Genomic DNA, 13,631 nt, shown 5'->3' with positions numbered 1-13,631 from the left:
TTTTCAAAAGTCAGTGTTGAAAAATTATCCATGCATATGTTTTGTAAATAAAAAGCTTTAATAATAATAAAAAAGAATTAGAAGTTACATAGCTAGCAAATCTCAGAGTCACTATTTGAACCCAGAACATCCTAATTTGAACTCTTATACTCCACCTCTATCTACTGTCATCTTCTTTTTCTCCAACAGGGAGAAATTAAAACAACAATATATACAAGTCTGAACTCTCCCCACTAGCTATGGTTGTAAAAAACAATCTTAGATATAAATTTGCTACTGGCATCTCAGAGGGTTATAAACTAACCTTCAGGCTTGTGCTTTTCTAATCAATCAACTGGGAAAACTTTTATTTTTCAATCAATCAAATAAAGTGTCGCCTCAGATAGAGCAAGAAGGAACAAAGATAAGACACTAAGTCTGTCATGAAAAACATTTTCTCAAATTATTCTTATATATTGTCAGGCATTTTCTATCCTTGAAGAATGGCATGTTATTTAAAAATTCAAATTTAAAAACAGACTAATTTAAGAGTTATGCCTTATTGGTTCATGGAAAGGTAAAGTAATTTCTTTAGACTTTCTGTAAATAAGGATTTTATTTTTTATTCTTTTCCTTGATTTCTTATCTATCTCATAGATTGGAAGTTGACCTTAGAGTCAGGAAACCCTGACTTCAAATCCTGAACCTTATCTATATGTAGCTTGTGCTTTGTACCCATGGACAATTTCTTACTGTCCCATGGGGAAAAAAAAAGTTAATGATAAATTTAATATGTATTTAAAAGCAACAGTCATCTTTACAAATAACTTTGCAGTTTCATATGAAGTCATCTTCCGTCCAACCCATTCTACTATGTTGTAGAAATGCTTGTTTTATTTCTTAAGTTCAGAATTTAAAAAAAAAATCTTTTATCTTACAAATGAGTTACATATTTGCTTTGGTTGTGGGAGTTCAAGCACTGGGTTCAATGACAGATCCTTAAAATATGTTTGGATGTATATAACACACATACACACACACCTATAAACAGACAGACAAAAATACACATGGATTGCTAGCTTCTTGAGAATAAAGATTATTTCATTCTTTGCCTTCATAATCTCAGTGTCTAGCACAGAGACTGAAGCCAGAGATAGAGGAAAATGTACTACCTGTGACTTCATTGGAATAAGGAACTTCTGGATGTGGACTCTGAAACAATGAAGTTTCTTCTTCAGTATCTTCTACTGTGCAATTTATAATTTAGTGTAGGGACTTTTAATAAAAGGCCCATGAACCCATACACATTTATATTCCGTATAAGTGGTTTGCTTTCTAATTCTATATTTTATGTATCACAAGGCATTAATCTGAGAAGGGACCATCGGTTTAACCAAACTACCAAAATGGTATAAAGCCCAAATAAAGTTTAAAAAAAACCCCTAGTTTAGAGAGCTTTTTAGGATATTGAATAGATCGATGTCTTGCCATAGATCATATAATCATCATGTGTCAGGTACAAGACATAATCTAGGACTTCCTGGCCCAGAGACCAATTCACTCTTGACTTTTCCATTCTGCTTCTTGGTAAATATTGGATAAAGTATCCACAGAGTGGATATGTTGACTGCTATTTGAATATGTGTGTGTGTATATGTATATATAATGTGTATATGCGTGTATACATATATGTACATAAACACATAATATACACATATTAATAAATTAATACTAACTAATGAACTAACAATACAATATAATTAAATTAGTGAGGCAACAAGATTCAATGTGCGCAATGTATATGAATGTTACAGTATTACAATTCCTACAAAAGATTAACAGATCCAAGTTTAAAAATATATATGTCTCTTCCTTTTACTTGAATATAAGTTCCACGAGGGTAAGGTGTTTCATTTCTCTTTTTATCTCCCTTATCAAACCAACACAGTGTCTTGTTCTCAATGGATACTTAATGAGTAATTCTTTTCTTAAAATTTAAGATTATATTTAGTTATTAAGTTTACCAAATAGAAAATGTATTGGTAGTGCCAGAATTTTAGAATTTGTGGTTTATGGAAACTTTCCCATGATGTCTGGGGGAATCCCTTTGGTCACATTTCACAATAAGATCAAGATATTTCAGCAAGAAAAGTCATGAAAAAGAAATCTATTGAGAATGGTCATATTTCTGAGAAACTAAAGAGATGCATGAAAAACTTAGAGAACAACTCTATTAGAACTATTAATACAATTTTAAACAAGTTACTATTTGTCAGCCCCCTGATAAATCAGCATTGTAAGAAAAAAAGTAGTATGGTTACCAATCTACAATACTAATAGGCACCCTGGATTTTCTTTCATCCAAGGCTGTTATAATCCAAGTAAACTCCCAATTAGCATTTAGCTCAACAATTCAATTGAATTGTTATATATATATGAAGTTATATATATATAGATATAGATATATATAAATATCTATATCTATATCTATATATATATGGTTAAAATCCTAGCACTAATACTTATTGCTATATGATCTTGTCAAAATCACTTCATTTTTCTGGACCTTATTTTCCATATCTCTAAAGTGAAGAGGTTGAACTAACTTATAAATAAGTTCTTTTCCTGTGAGTCTTTGATGTCATTTTGTATGGAGGTAGCTAATGGAAAGCTCTCTGCATCTAGTTTTGTCAATTTTATCAGTGATTAGGATAAAGGTGTTTCACATGTTTATCAAATTTTTATGAAGTCATAAAACTGAACAGGTAGTTAATATGCTGGAAGATAAGGTTAAGATCCAAAGAGGTTTTTATCAGTCTAAAACCAAGACTAAACCAAATAGAGATAAATGTAAAATCTTTACTTTAGGATGAAAATATCAAATACTTTAGTATTGATTTGATGTAAATATAGCAATATAATAATGCATATCAAAAAAGATCTGTGGATTATAGTGTTTTAAAAGAATAAGTATGAAATATCTCCCCTAGGCAAATACATAATAAGCCTACTATTTAGAATAGAAGCAGATCATGTACCCTTCATAAATAAAGGTAGGGGATGAATTGTTAACCCAACTAGGGATACAGACGATTAGAAAGTTAAAATTCATAATTTGATGATATGAAATTAAAATGTTTCTGCTGAAAATAATAACACAGGATGAGAAGAAAAAAGTCAACCTGGAAAAATCATTGTATTAAATATTTCTGACAAAAAGATTTTATGCTCAAGACTATCTATAGAAATACGACCAAAAGACATTCCATGGTAAAAAAAAAAGTAATCAAAAAAATTTGAACAGATGATTTTAGAAAGAATTATAGATTATTAGTGTCCATATCAAAGAATGTTCTAAATCACTAATAAGAAAAGCACACATCAAAACAAATCTGAGTTTTCCCCTCAAACTCAAAGTTGATAAAGATTACAAAAGAAGAAAACAATGTTGGAGTAGTTGTGAAAAGACAGGCACACTGATGTATTGTTGGAGGAACTGTGAATTAGTACAATTATTATGGAAAGCAATTTGGAATTATGCAAATCAAGTGGCAAAAATGTCCATATTCTTTGATCTAGTAGTTTCTCTTCTACATCCCAAAAAAGTCAGTCCAAAAAGAAAAGATACCACAAGCACCAAATAATTTCTACATTTTAGGTAGTAACAAAGAGCTTAAAATAAAGTAGATTTCTAATGTTTGGGGTGGAGGAATGACTAGATTATTATACTATTAGAAATGATGAACATAATAAAGAGAAACATATATGTTACCTTGTCACCCCCACAAACTACCTGCAGCAGCTCTTTATCATCTCCATAATCAAACACATGCTTCTTTTTGGCATTTTAAACCCTTCATAACTTTTTTCTCATCTTAAATATACATGCACACATGTACATGCACACAAAACTTTTTGATCAAGTGACATTATCCTTATTGCTCTTCCATAACCAAGAGACTCCATCTCTTAGCCTATGTCATTTTCTTTGGCAGTCTTCTGGGCTTGGATGCTATCCCTCCTAATCATCTAGTCTTCCTTTAAATTTCAGCTTGTATCTCTCCATTTACACAAGAAATCTTTCCCAACCTCTTAATTCTAGTACCTTTCCTCTCTTAATTATTATTTATTTGGGAAAGCGCCAAGATGGCAGAGAGTAGACAGGACTTTGCTTGAGCTCTTCCAGGTTTTGCTTAGAATCCACACCAGATTAAGTCAATGAATGGACTTTGGAGTGACAGAACCCTCAAATATTTGGAATGTAACAAATTTTCAGCAGAACATATCTTGACGGGACTTTAGGAAAGGTATGTCTCAATCAAGTAGAGGAGACTTGGCCCAGTGCAGATACAGCACAGGAAAGTCCAAGATGGAGAGGCCCCACACAGGGAATCTAGTGGGAGGCTCTTAGCCAAAATATAGTATTGTTGTCAACTCTTTTGGGTTCAGAAGCCAGTGGATCAGCAAATTAATTGGTCCAACACAACTACAGAAGGAAAACAGTGAGCCCCTGAACCCTAGTATAGCAAGTGTGACGTGGCCATGCCCACCCAGCTTGGGAAGGAAGCCAGCAGCATGGGCGTCAGGACAGAATATAACCCATGTTGTCCTATAGAGGAAGTTGGAACATCTCTTCTTTGTCCTAGAAGTAGACCCTAACTTTTACAAATGAGCAAAAAAGAGGTCTGACCAAGATAGATATTATGGAGACAGGGAAGAAAAAACTTCAAACCCTGAGGATACTAAAAGCAAAAAAAAAAAAAAAAAAAAAAAAATACTAAAAGCCTCAAAGTGTGATACTAGTTGATCTCCAGCTCAAAAGACTGTCTTGGAAGAATTCAAAAAGATTCTTAAAAGAGAGGGGAAAAATGGGGAAAAGAAATGAAAGTTTTGCAGGAAAGTTTGGAAAAGGAAACAGAATTGATCTGAAGAAAACAACTCCTTAAAAATAGATTTGGTGAAATGGAAAAAGAAAACAACTCCCTAAAAAAATAGATTTGGTGAAATGGAAAAAAAAGCAAATGAACAAAAACTCTTTTAAAAGTTCAATTGATCAAATGCAAAAGGAAGTAAAAAAGCTAACAAGAAAATAATTTGAAAAAAATTAGAATTGAAAAAATGGAAGTCAATGACCCATTGAAACATCAAGAATCAAACAAAACAAAAAAAAAAAAGAAAAAAGAAAAGAAAATGTAAAATGCCTCATTGAAAAAACAACTCATCTGGAAAAATAAATCCAAGAGAGACAATCTAAGAATTATTTGGGCTACTTTAACTATGAAAAAAAGAAGAGCCTAGACAACATCTTTCAAGAAATCATCAAGGAAAAGTGCCCTGATATCCTAGAAGCAGAGGGTAAAATAGTCACTGAAAAAATCCACTGTAACCTCCTGAAACCCCAAAATGAAAACTCCAAGGAATATTGTAGTTAAGTTCCAGAATTATCAGATCAGAAAGAAAATACTGCAAGTATCCAGAGAGAAACAACTCAAATATTGAATTTGAGGATTCTCAGGATTGCCCAGGACCTAGTAGCTTCTATTTTAGGATCAAAAGGCCTGGTGTAATATGATATTTTATAGGGCAAAAGAACTTAGACTCCAGCCAAGAATCAACTACCCAGCAAAACTAAGGATTATCTTTCAGGAGAAAAGATGGATAGTCAATAAAATAGGGGATTTTCAATTATTTTTGATGAAGAAACAAGAGCTGATCAGAAAATTTGATTTTCAAATACAGAACTCTAGAGAAGCATGAAAAGCTAAAAAGAGAAGAAAACAATTATATTTTTTAAAGGTTAAAATGTTTCCATCACTACATGGGAAAATATGTGTAACTGTTGAGAACTGTGTCTTTGTTAGAGGTATACTTAAAGGGTGTAGGTATAATTTGACTTGATTGTGATGATATTAAAAAAAAAAAGAAAATAAGAGTAGAAAAGGGATTGTAGTGGAAGAAAAGGAAAGGAAGGTAAATTGGGGTAAATCACAACACATGAAGAGGTGAAAATGACCTTTTACCATTGATGCAAAGAAAAAAAAATGGGGATGACCATTGTATGAATCGTAATCTCATTGGATTTGGCTCAAAGAGGAAATATCAGACATATTTGGTTTGATATAGAAACTTGTCTCACCCTATAGGGAAGTAGGGGAAAGGAAAGGAGAAAGCTAATAAAAGGGAGAAAAGAAGTAGAAGGGGAAAAGGATAAGAAAGAGGGGAGGGCCTGAAATGGGAGAGGGAAGATTAAATGAGGTGGCAGTCAGAGGTAAAACTGGTGAGGAAGGAAAGGAGGAAAAGAAAGAGAAAAGTATAACTTGGGAAAAATAGGATGATGGGAAATACAGACAGTAATTTTAACTGGGAATGTGAATGGGATGAACTCTCTCATAAAATAGAAGTGAATAGCAATCTGGATTAAAAGCCAGAAAACTAAAATATGTTGTTTACAAGAAACACATTTGAAGCAGAGAGATATATACAGAGTAAAAGTAAAAGGTTGGAGCAGGACCTATTATATATGTTATGTAATACATATAATGTATAATATATATTAGAAAGACATGTTTTAAAATTATAAAAAATAAGCTTGATTCCAAAGAAGAAATAGAAAGAAAGAGCCCTTTCTCTCCCCCAAGGTGGGAAGTCACATGTATGGTACATTGACCACATTGTCAGATACTTTTCAAAGTACACTTTCTCTTTAAAATTCTTGGTTGTAATGAATGATTTTCTTAATGAGGACAAGGAAAAGAGCTGAAAAATCTAAGTAATAAAAAATGTCAATTAAAATCTATTTTAAAAGTTAAAAATTCTTGTTGTCTGGAAGAGTAGCGATGATCCTTAGAGAAATTTAGAATAAAGTTCGAGTTTTTGGAACAGATTTAAGAAAGCATGTCCAGAATGAAGTGATGAAATCAGAATAAGCTAAATTAAGACTAGTTGAAGAAAATAAGGGTATTCAATCTTAAATGAAGACTGATGGGGGATGTATATAGAGAGATGACAGCTCTCCTCAAGTATTTAAAAATTAGTAACATTTCGTAGTGATTAAACTACTTCTTTTGAACTATGAACAATATGAAGAAATTATAGTTATAGATTTTAAATCTATTTAAGGAAACATTTTCTGAGAACCAGAGGTATCCTAAAGGGAACAGGGTCATCTTCAGAACTGATAGGTTGTTATTTGCTGGAGTTTTTCAAAAAAAGACTGGATGATCAATAGCCATGGGTATGGTGGGATTTATTCTTTTCAGGTACAAATGTTATTAGGTGATCTTTGTTGTCTTGTTTAACCTTGAGATTTTATGCGACTCTGATACCCTCTTGTCTAAAAAACACAAATGCCTAGGCAGAGTTGAGTAAATTTTAGAGGAATAAAAGGATGAAATGTAGAGAGAAAATATAAAGTTGGGAATGTATATTAGAATAAGACAATGTATAGCCTTAAAAGTGAGGATAAAAAGATTACATATTGCTCATAGGTAATAGGGAACCACTGAATTCTTGTTTAATTCTGAAAGGATGCAGTAATAGTCCATTAGGGAGATTATTCAGGAAGGAATGTAAAGAATGGATTGGAGAGGGAATAGACTGGGGGCAAAAAGATAAATTGCTATTTAAAAAAAAAAAAAGCCTAGGCTAAGAGATACAAGAACCTATACTAGAAAAGCTTCAACTGGAGTAGAAAAAACAGGGGAGATATTAAAAATGTTTGAGAGATTAAAATTTACAGGCCTTGGTAATTTAATGGATTTGTCAAAATCCTACTGCACCTTACAAGCTGATGTGGTGCGGGATTTTGTTGTTCTCAATCAACAAGAACAGGTCTTGGTCTATGATTTTCTAAGGCAGACTAAATGACAGATCACACATTTGAAGCTTGATACTGAAATTAGGTCTAGATCAATGCTGGTTATTTGATTTGGGACAGGAGCAGCTGCACATAAAAATTCTTCAGGGTGAGAAGAATTTGTCATGCTCTGCTTTGGAAAACACAAAATTTGGACAGTTTATGCTTGGAGATATTTATGATACTGAATGAAATCTCTACAAAATAAGACATAAAGCTAGTCACTAATTAAAAGTTTATTGAAGAAAAACTTGGCACAATAAAAACAAATTAGAGAAAAGAATAAAAAAGATCAACATTGTATCCTTATGGATGTACAATAAAATATGTTGCTTTCCATGTGATTTACCAGCAGCCTATTTTCCTAGACTCAATCAACATATTTTCTCCCAAAGCTTATTCCTTTCAATCATGTATCAGTAAGGAAAAGATGCCATAAGACAAATGACAATTATCCTAGGCAATATTATTTGGAACCTTCCAACAGGTTCCTTCCAACTCTCCAGTAATACAATATCAAAGTGCTTGTGAATCATTGTATAAATTGAGATCATATACTTACCATAAAAAGTCAACTGTCCTCTGGCCACATTTTTCCCTCTTGAATTTTCAGCTACACATTCATATAGACCAGCATCTTCCTGCTGGAAATTTGGAATTTCAAGAATTCCATTAGATTTGTGTCTTCTGGCTTTCCTGGCTATTGGCTTTCCATCAGCTCTTCGCCAGATAATAGTTGGAACTGGACTAATAATAAAAACAATAATGGAATGAATCATATTGGAGAGGATAATGCTTTTTATTTAGCAGTTTAATCTAAAAGCAAAATGAACCTTCCCATTAGTTATTTTCCTTGTATGGGTCATTCATGTATAGCCCAGGCTGAGAAGGAATCTTCTTTCTCTGAAATGTAAATGAATACTAGAATGCTGATCTGTTCTCAAATCTGGATTTTATACAAAATTTAAAATTTTATATTATTATAATAGTTAATTTGAGTGAATGTGACATGTGACATGAACTAAAATGGAAGAAAAGAAATTCACTTAATTCCTAATGGTTTAAATAATAGTTTAGATCACATGTATAAGGATACTTGCAAGGTAATTTACCCGCTAAGCTATATTAACCCAGCACATGTTTCTATTCCTTTGGATTATTTATGTATTAGGAGGTCAATAAAATGCTAGCAAGCAAAGATGACTTTGTCAGGAAAGGCCCTGAGTAGACTCGCTGTGAGGAACTTATGAGATAACATGGACAAGAGTGATTAAGGATGGGTTGATTGGATGAATTGCAATCTTTGTTATTGAAAAGAGCATCCAAATTGATGAGATTTGTTGATTCACTTAAGCTTCTAAAAATTCCCTTTGGAAAACTTGAGCAAAACTACTTCAATTAAAGGGTAGAATCAGTTGCTGGGTCTTTCATGTGGTGTTCAAACATTTGTCTACTGTCGTGTAGCTGCTTCCCACAGAATGTATCCTCATCTGCAAATATGGAAACTTAACCAAGTCTGAAAATTGACAGGATATTGCCTGAGCCAATGATATCATCACTGCAGTTTTCGAACAGTGGATTCAATAATTCACTTTCATAAATTTACATAGCATATTAATTAGAGGCTCCAAAAACTCTGAGATCATACTTCAAAAATTTAAACAATCAACTTGGCCGTGCTTTTAGTGTAGGGATTTATGTTCACTAGACACAGCCTTGAATAATCAGGACAACAGAGAAGGCTCCACTAAACCTCATTCAGTACATTTTTATATATGTGATAATGTGCATGCTCAATATGGCCTTTGAAAATTGTGTTAGCTTTGGCATCTTTCTGAGATGCTCTGAAATGGCTGATGATGATGATGATGGTGGTGATGATGATGATGATGATGAGTAGCAGCTGGTTATTCAGACATGAATTTTCCCTGAGAACAATTTTTGTCTTTTGTAGCTTACTAGCACTGCTATTTAATCAGCAAAAATTCAGTTGAATTCATAGTTCCCTTTGAAATCTGGACAACACAAGTTTCTTTGCTATATCATTGCTTTAGAAGAATTGTTTGAGCAATTCTACAAAGTCTTTGCTCAAAAACTGGAGCCAACCAGGACTCTGTTTTAGCTACTTGCATTAGGATAGTCTCCCTTAGCAAATCAGATTTTATTACTGTGGGCCAAAAACCATTAAAAGATCATTTACACCGAACTGGTTTGTGTCACCTTTGCTCAAGAAAGAGCACAGTCCAGATAATATCAAAGTCTTAGTTGCCTCATCTGCTTTCCAGCTCTAACATTTTATGTCACTCTGACTAATCCTCTGAACAATGCAATGAGGTCTTGGGGACATTATGTTACTTCACAGGCACAGTGAAAAATAGCATGCTAACAAAACATGATTCAGGACAATGGAAATTACTTACTTTAATATTTCAGTAAGAGCTATGGGGAATGATGTGGATAATTAAAATCCACTGAGGACTCTCAAATCCTTAATTTAGTTGACAGTTAAAACCACCCCACCAAAACTTTTTTTTATTAGCAGTATGCAGAAAAATTCCAACTGACTTGAATTTAATTGTCCTTTATAGCATAAAAAAATATAACATTACTCTTGAGCAATAAGATAGCCGAAAGGAAGGTAGGTAGAGGAAAAAAAAATAAAGATTACAGTCAATTCACAAGCAGTCTTAGCATCATAGATTCAGAGCTGGAAAAGATATAAGAAGTAATTCAGTCCCTATTTTATAGGTGTACAAACAGAAGTCTGGAGGGTTTAAATGATTTGCCCATTGTCTCACAGATAGTGAACAAAAGAGCCAAGATCCTGGGTCCTATGATTCCAAATCCAGAGCTTTATTTATCACATTATCAAATTTTATCAAATTCACAAACCAGATTAGAAAATATGATTACAGGGACAGTTAGTTGGTGTACTAGATAGAATACCAGCCCTGAAATCAGGAGGATCTGAGTTCAAATCTAACCTCAGACACTTAAGACTTCCTGAATGTGTGACCCTGGGCAAGTCACTTAACCCTAATTACCTCAGCAAAAAAAAAAAAAAAAAAAAAGAAAGAAAGAAAATATAATTATATGATTAGAAAATATGGTCCTTTCTTTGGGGAACCAAGAAATAATATTTCATATACTCTCAGACTGGGCTTATATGTTTGTTAATTTTACTGAACCCCTTTTTCCCTATATATTTTTATTGTATTTTATTTTTGATATAAGGGATGGCCTTTGTGGTGGGAGATGAAGGGTTATATCAGGAAATAAGATGTTATAAAAACAAAAGATATTAATAAAAAAAAGAAAGCATAGCATCTCTCAGAGAATACATTAATTATTTTCATACCTATATATGAAGTAACTTTTCTATTCTTCTGCCCAAAGTATAGGAGAAAACTAGGTAATTATCTAGAGAGATTAGGTAATTCAAAAATGAGTTTCAAGAAAAACATGATGTGTCTGTTCACTGTGCACCAGGCCAGCAGCAAAAGTCTGTATTTTCCCAAAGAGTTGACTAAAATGTACTCAAATGAATGAGCATTGTTTTCATGTCATACTCATTTAGACAGTGTGGCACGTTAGAAGCCATAATAAGTGAATGAAATACACTTTCAGAATAGCCCATTCTCCTCTGCTTTCTGGTCACATCAATAGTGACAGCTTAATCTTCCTAGTGCCATTACAGTACTTCTTTTCTCAGTAAGAGAATAAAACCAAAAATGTATACTCACAGAATTAAAAAAAAAAAACACTACCCCCTCAGAAATACTTTCTTTGTTCTTGAATCTCCTGTTACTAGCTAGCAAATTCTGAACCTACCAAAGCTTTAAGAACAATATCCAAAAAAGGAGTATGAAGGGCATTAAAACTTACTTTCCCAAAGCAAAGCATTCCAACTTCACAGTTGCTCCTTTTGCGGTTGGGACTGTCTCTGGAAACTGCACTTCTATTTTTGGCTCATATTCACCCATGACCCCTGGAAACAAATAATAGATACTAAATCATGGACTTAAATTTTTAAAAATGATTTTGTGTTAGTTGTCAGGTCCTATACATCATTACAAGCAATACCTACATCTCAAAGAGGTCCACTCTCACAATAGCCATGATTTGAAGTGATTTTCCAGCTGTTGTTGAAAGATCACAACTCCATATAATTTCCCTAATATTAATATTTTCATGTCTCTATATTCTCAGAATCTGAAATAACTTTCTTTCTTAGAAGCTTGAAAAAGCAAAAAACCCAAGAAAAGAAAAAAAAATGGTAAAAAGATATCTGAACAGAGGTGTCAGTTTTTAGGAAATATAGTACCAAATAATTAATGACACTTTTTATCAAGAACTTGGGGATATTTAAAATTTTTTATTTTGTATTTTCTGCTCCTTTTCCACATGAAAGTTAAATCAAAATTATCTTCAAATAATCATAAAAATTATCTATTCCTAGTTAGGTTGCCATGAGATGATTTATTTCATCTCAGCAATCTTTTAAGAATGTTTACTCACAATAAGTGTGGTATGATAATCATTGATAGTAGGGAGCCCTTCAACGACAGAAACTTGATTTGCTAAAGTATTGGTGAGTATTAGACTAACCTCAAATGGTTGTATACGCAGTGTATCTCAAGCAACTCACTATTCATGTCAGTCAAACATAGACAAATACTCTCAAAATTTAACATATATTCCTTGACGATTTACTACTTAGCTTTGCAGTTTATGCTCTCCTATATCCTAGAAAATAACTTTCATTATTGTCTCAGCAAGGTAGCCTAAGAAGCTGCATCAGTAGCTTTTGATTCAATTCAATTCAATCCTATATTATTAAGTGCCATCTGTGTGTGTATAGTACTTGTCTTCCTTCAATTTTTTTAAATAATGTGTTACCATTGCTGGGAATAGAGAAGCATGAGCCCCATGGCCAGTGACTGTGGTAAAATAATGTGCAATCAAGTCATTTTATGGTTGAACTACATTGCTTTGTTGGGGAAGTTATTTCAGGACATATTTAAAGAAGAAGCCTTATAATACCTGGGGGATTTAATCAAGCAGGCCCACTTTGGGGTTTATTTGGGATTGTGGGAGTATTTGAAGAAAAATTAGAAAGGGGTAAACAACTTTGGCATGGGGATTATGGGGCTGTATCTTCTGTATTTTCCAAGAAACTTCTCTCTTGGGGGATTCTGCGTGTCTTTGTCAGTTTGATGGCAGGCAGAATGGGCTAGAGACTTGATGGAACATTTGGAAAGATTTAGAGTTTACTGAAGGCACTCTATGAAGCAGAGGCCATTTGGAGACCAATGTGTTATGTTATTAGTTCTGATATACTATCCCATCACCCAAAGGATATGTATTGATAATCTGGTTATTACAATGTATTAATCTTAGTTTAATGTTACTTTGTCTAATTCTAATCTTCTTACTCTGTTACCCTGTTACCTTATATAAATCATGATTTGTAGAAAGGACAGTAAACAGAGTAAGTAGAATTGAGTCTTGAATTCACTTCTTACTTAAACAATATCAGACAAGCAATTTAGTTTTCTGGACCTTAGTTTTCCTCATTTATAAAATAGCAATAACATACCTACATACATTTTGCTTCATGGAGTGATTTTTGAAGTTTAAATACAATAATAAATATAAAGGACTTTATAACCATAAAGTGCTACTATATGTTAGCTGTTATTAGTCCTAAACATATATTTTATTTACACATTGCATTTTAGATTGTGGCTACCAATATAATCAAATAAAATCAAATAAAATAAAAAAAATCCCTATT

The 13,631-nt window shown here is 32.9% G+C and overlaps 1 protein-coding gene across 5 annotated transcripts in view; it reads right to left on the bottom strand.

Annotated features, from left to right (window-relative positions):
• The window catches only part of CNTN4 (contactin 4), a 1,178,424-nt gene that overhangs the window by 192,636 nt on the left and 972,157 nt on the right, over positions 1–13,631 (bottom strand). For all 5 annotated transcript variants that reach the window (XM_031954124.1, XM_031954148.1, XM_031954139.1 and 2 more), the window contains 2 exons: positions 11,720–11,822; positions 8,397–8,581 (listed from right to left, as the gene is read on the bottom strand). In XM_031954124.1, the coding sequence (XP_031809984.1) occupies positions 8,397–8,581; positions 11,720–11,822 (288 nt within the window). The remainder of the gene's footprint in view (positions 1–8,396; positions 8,582–11,719; positions 11,823–13,631) is intronic.

The sequence above is a fragment of the Sarcophilus harrisii genome, chromosome 1 (genome assembly GCF_902635505.1).
Source record: "Sarcophilus harrisii chromosome 1, mSarHar1.11, whole genome shotgun sequence".
NCBI classification, from domain to species: domain Eukaryota; kingdom Metazoa; phylum Chordata; class Mammalia; order Dasyuromorphia; family Dasyuridae; genus Sarcophilus; species Sarcophilus harrisii.
The sequence above is the reverse complement of the archived record's forward strand: the minus strand, read 5'-3'. Positions and strand labels throughout refer to the sequence as shown.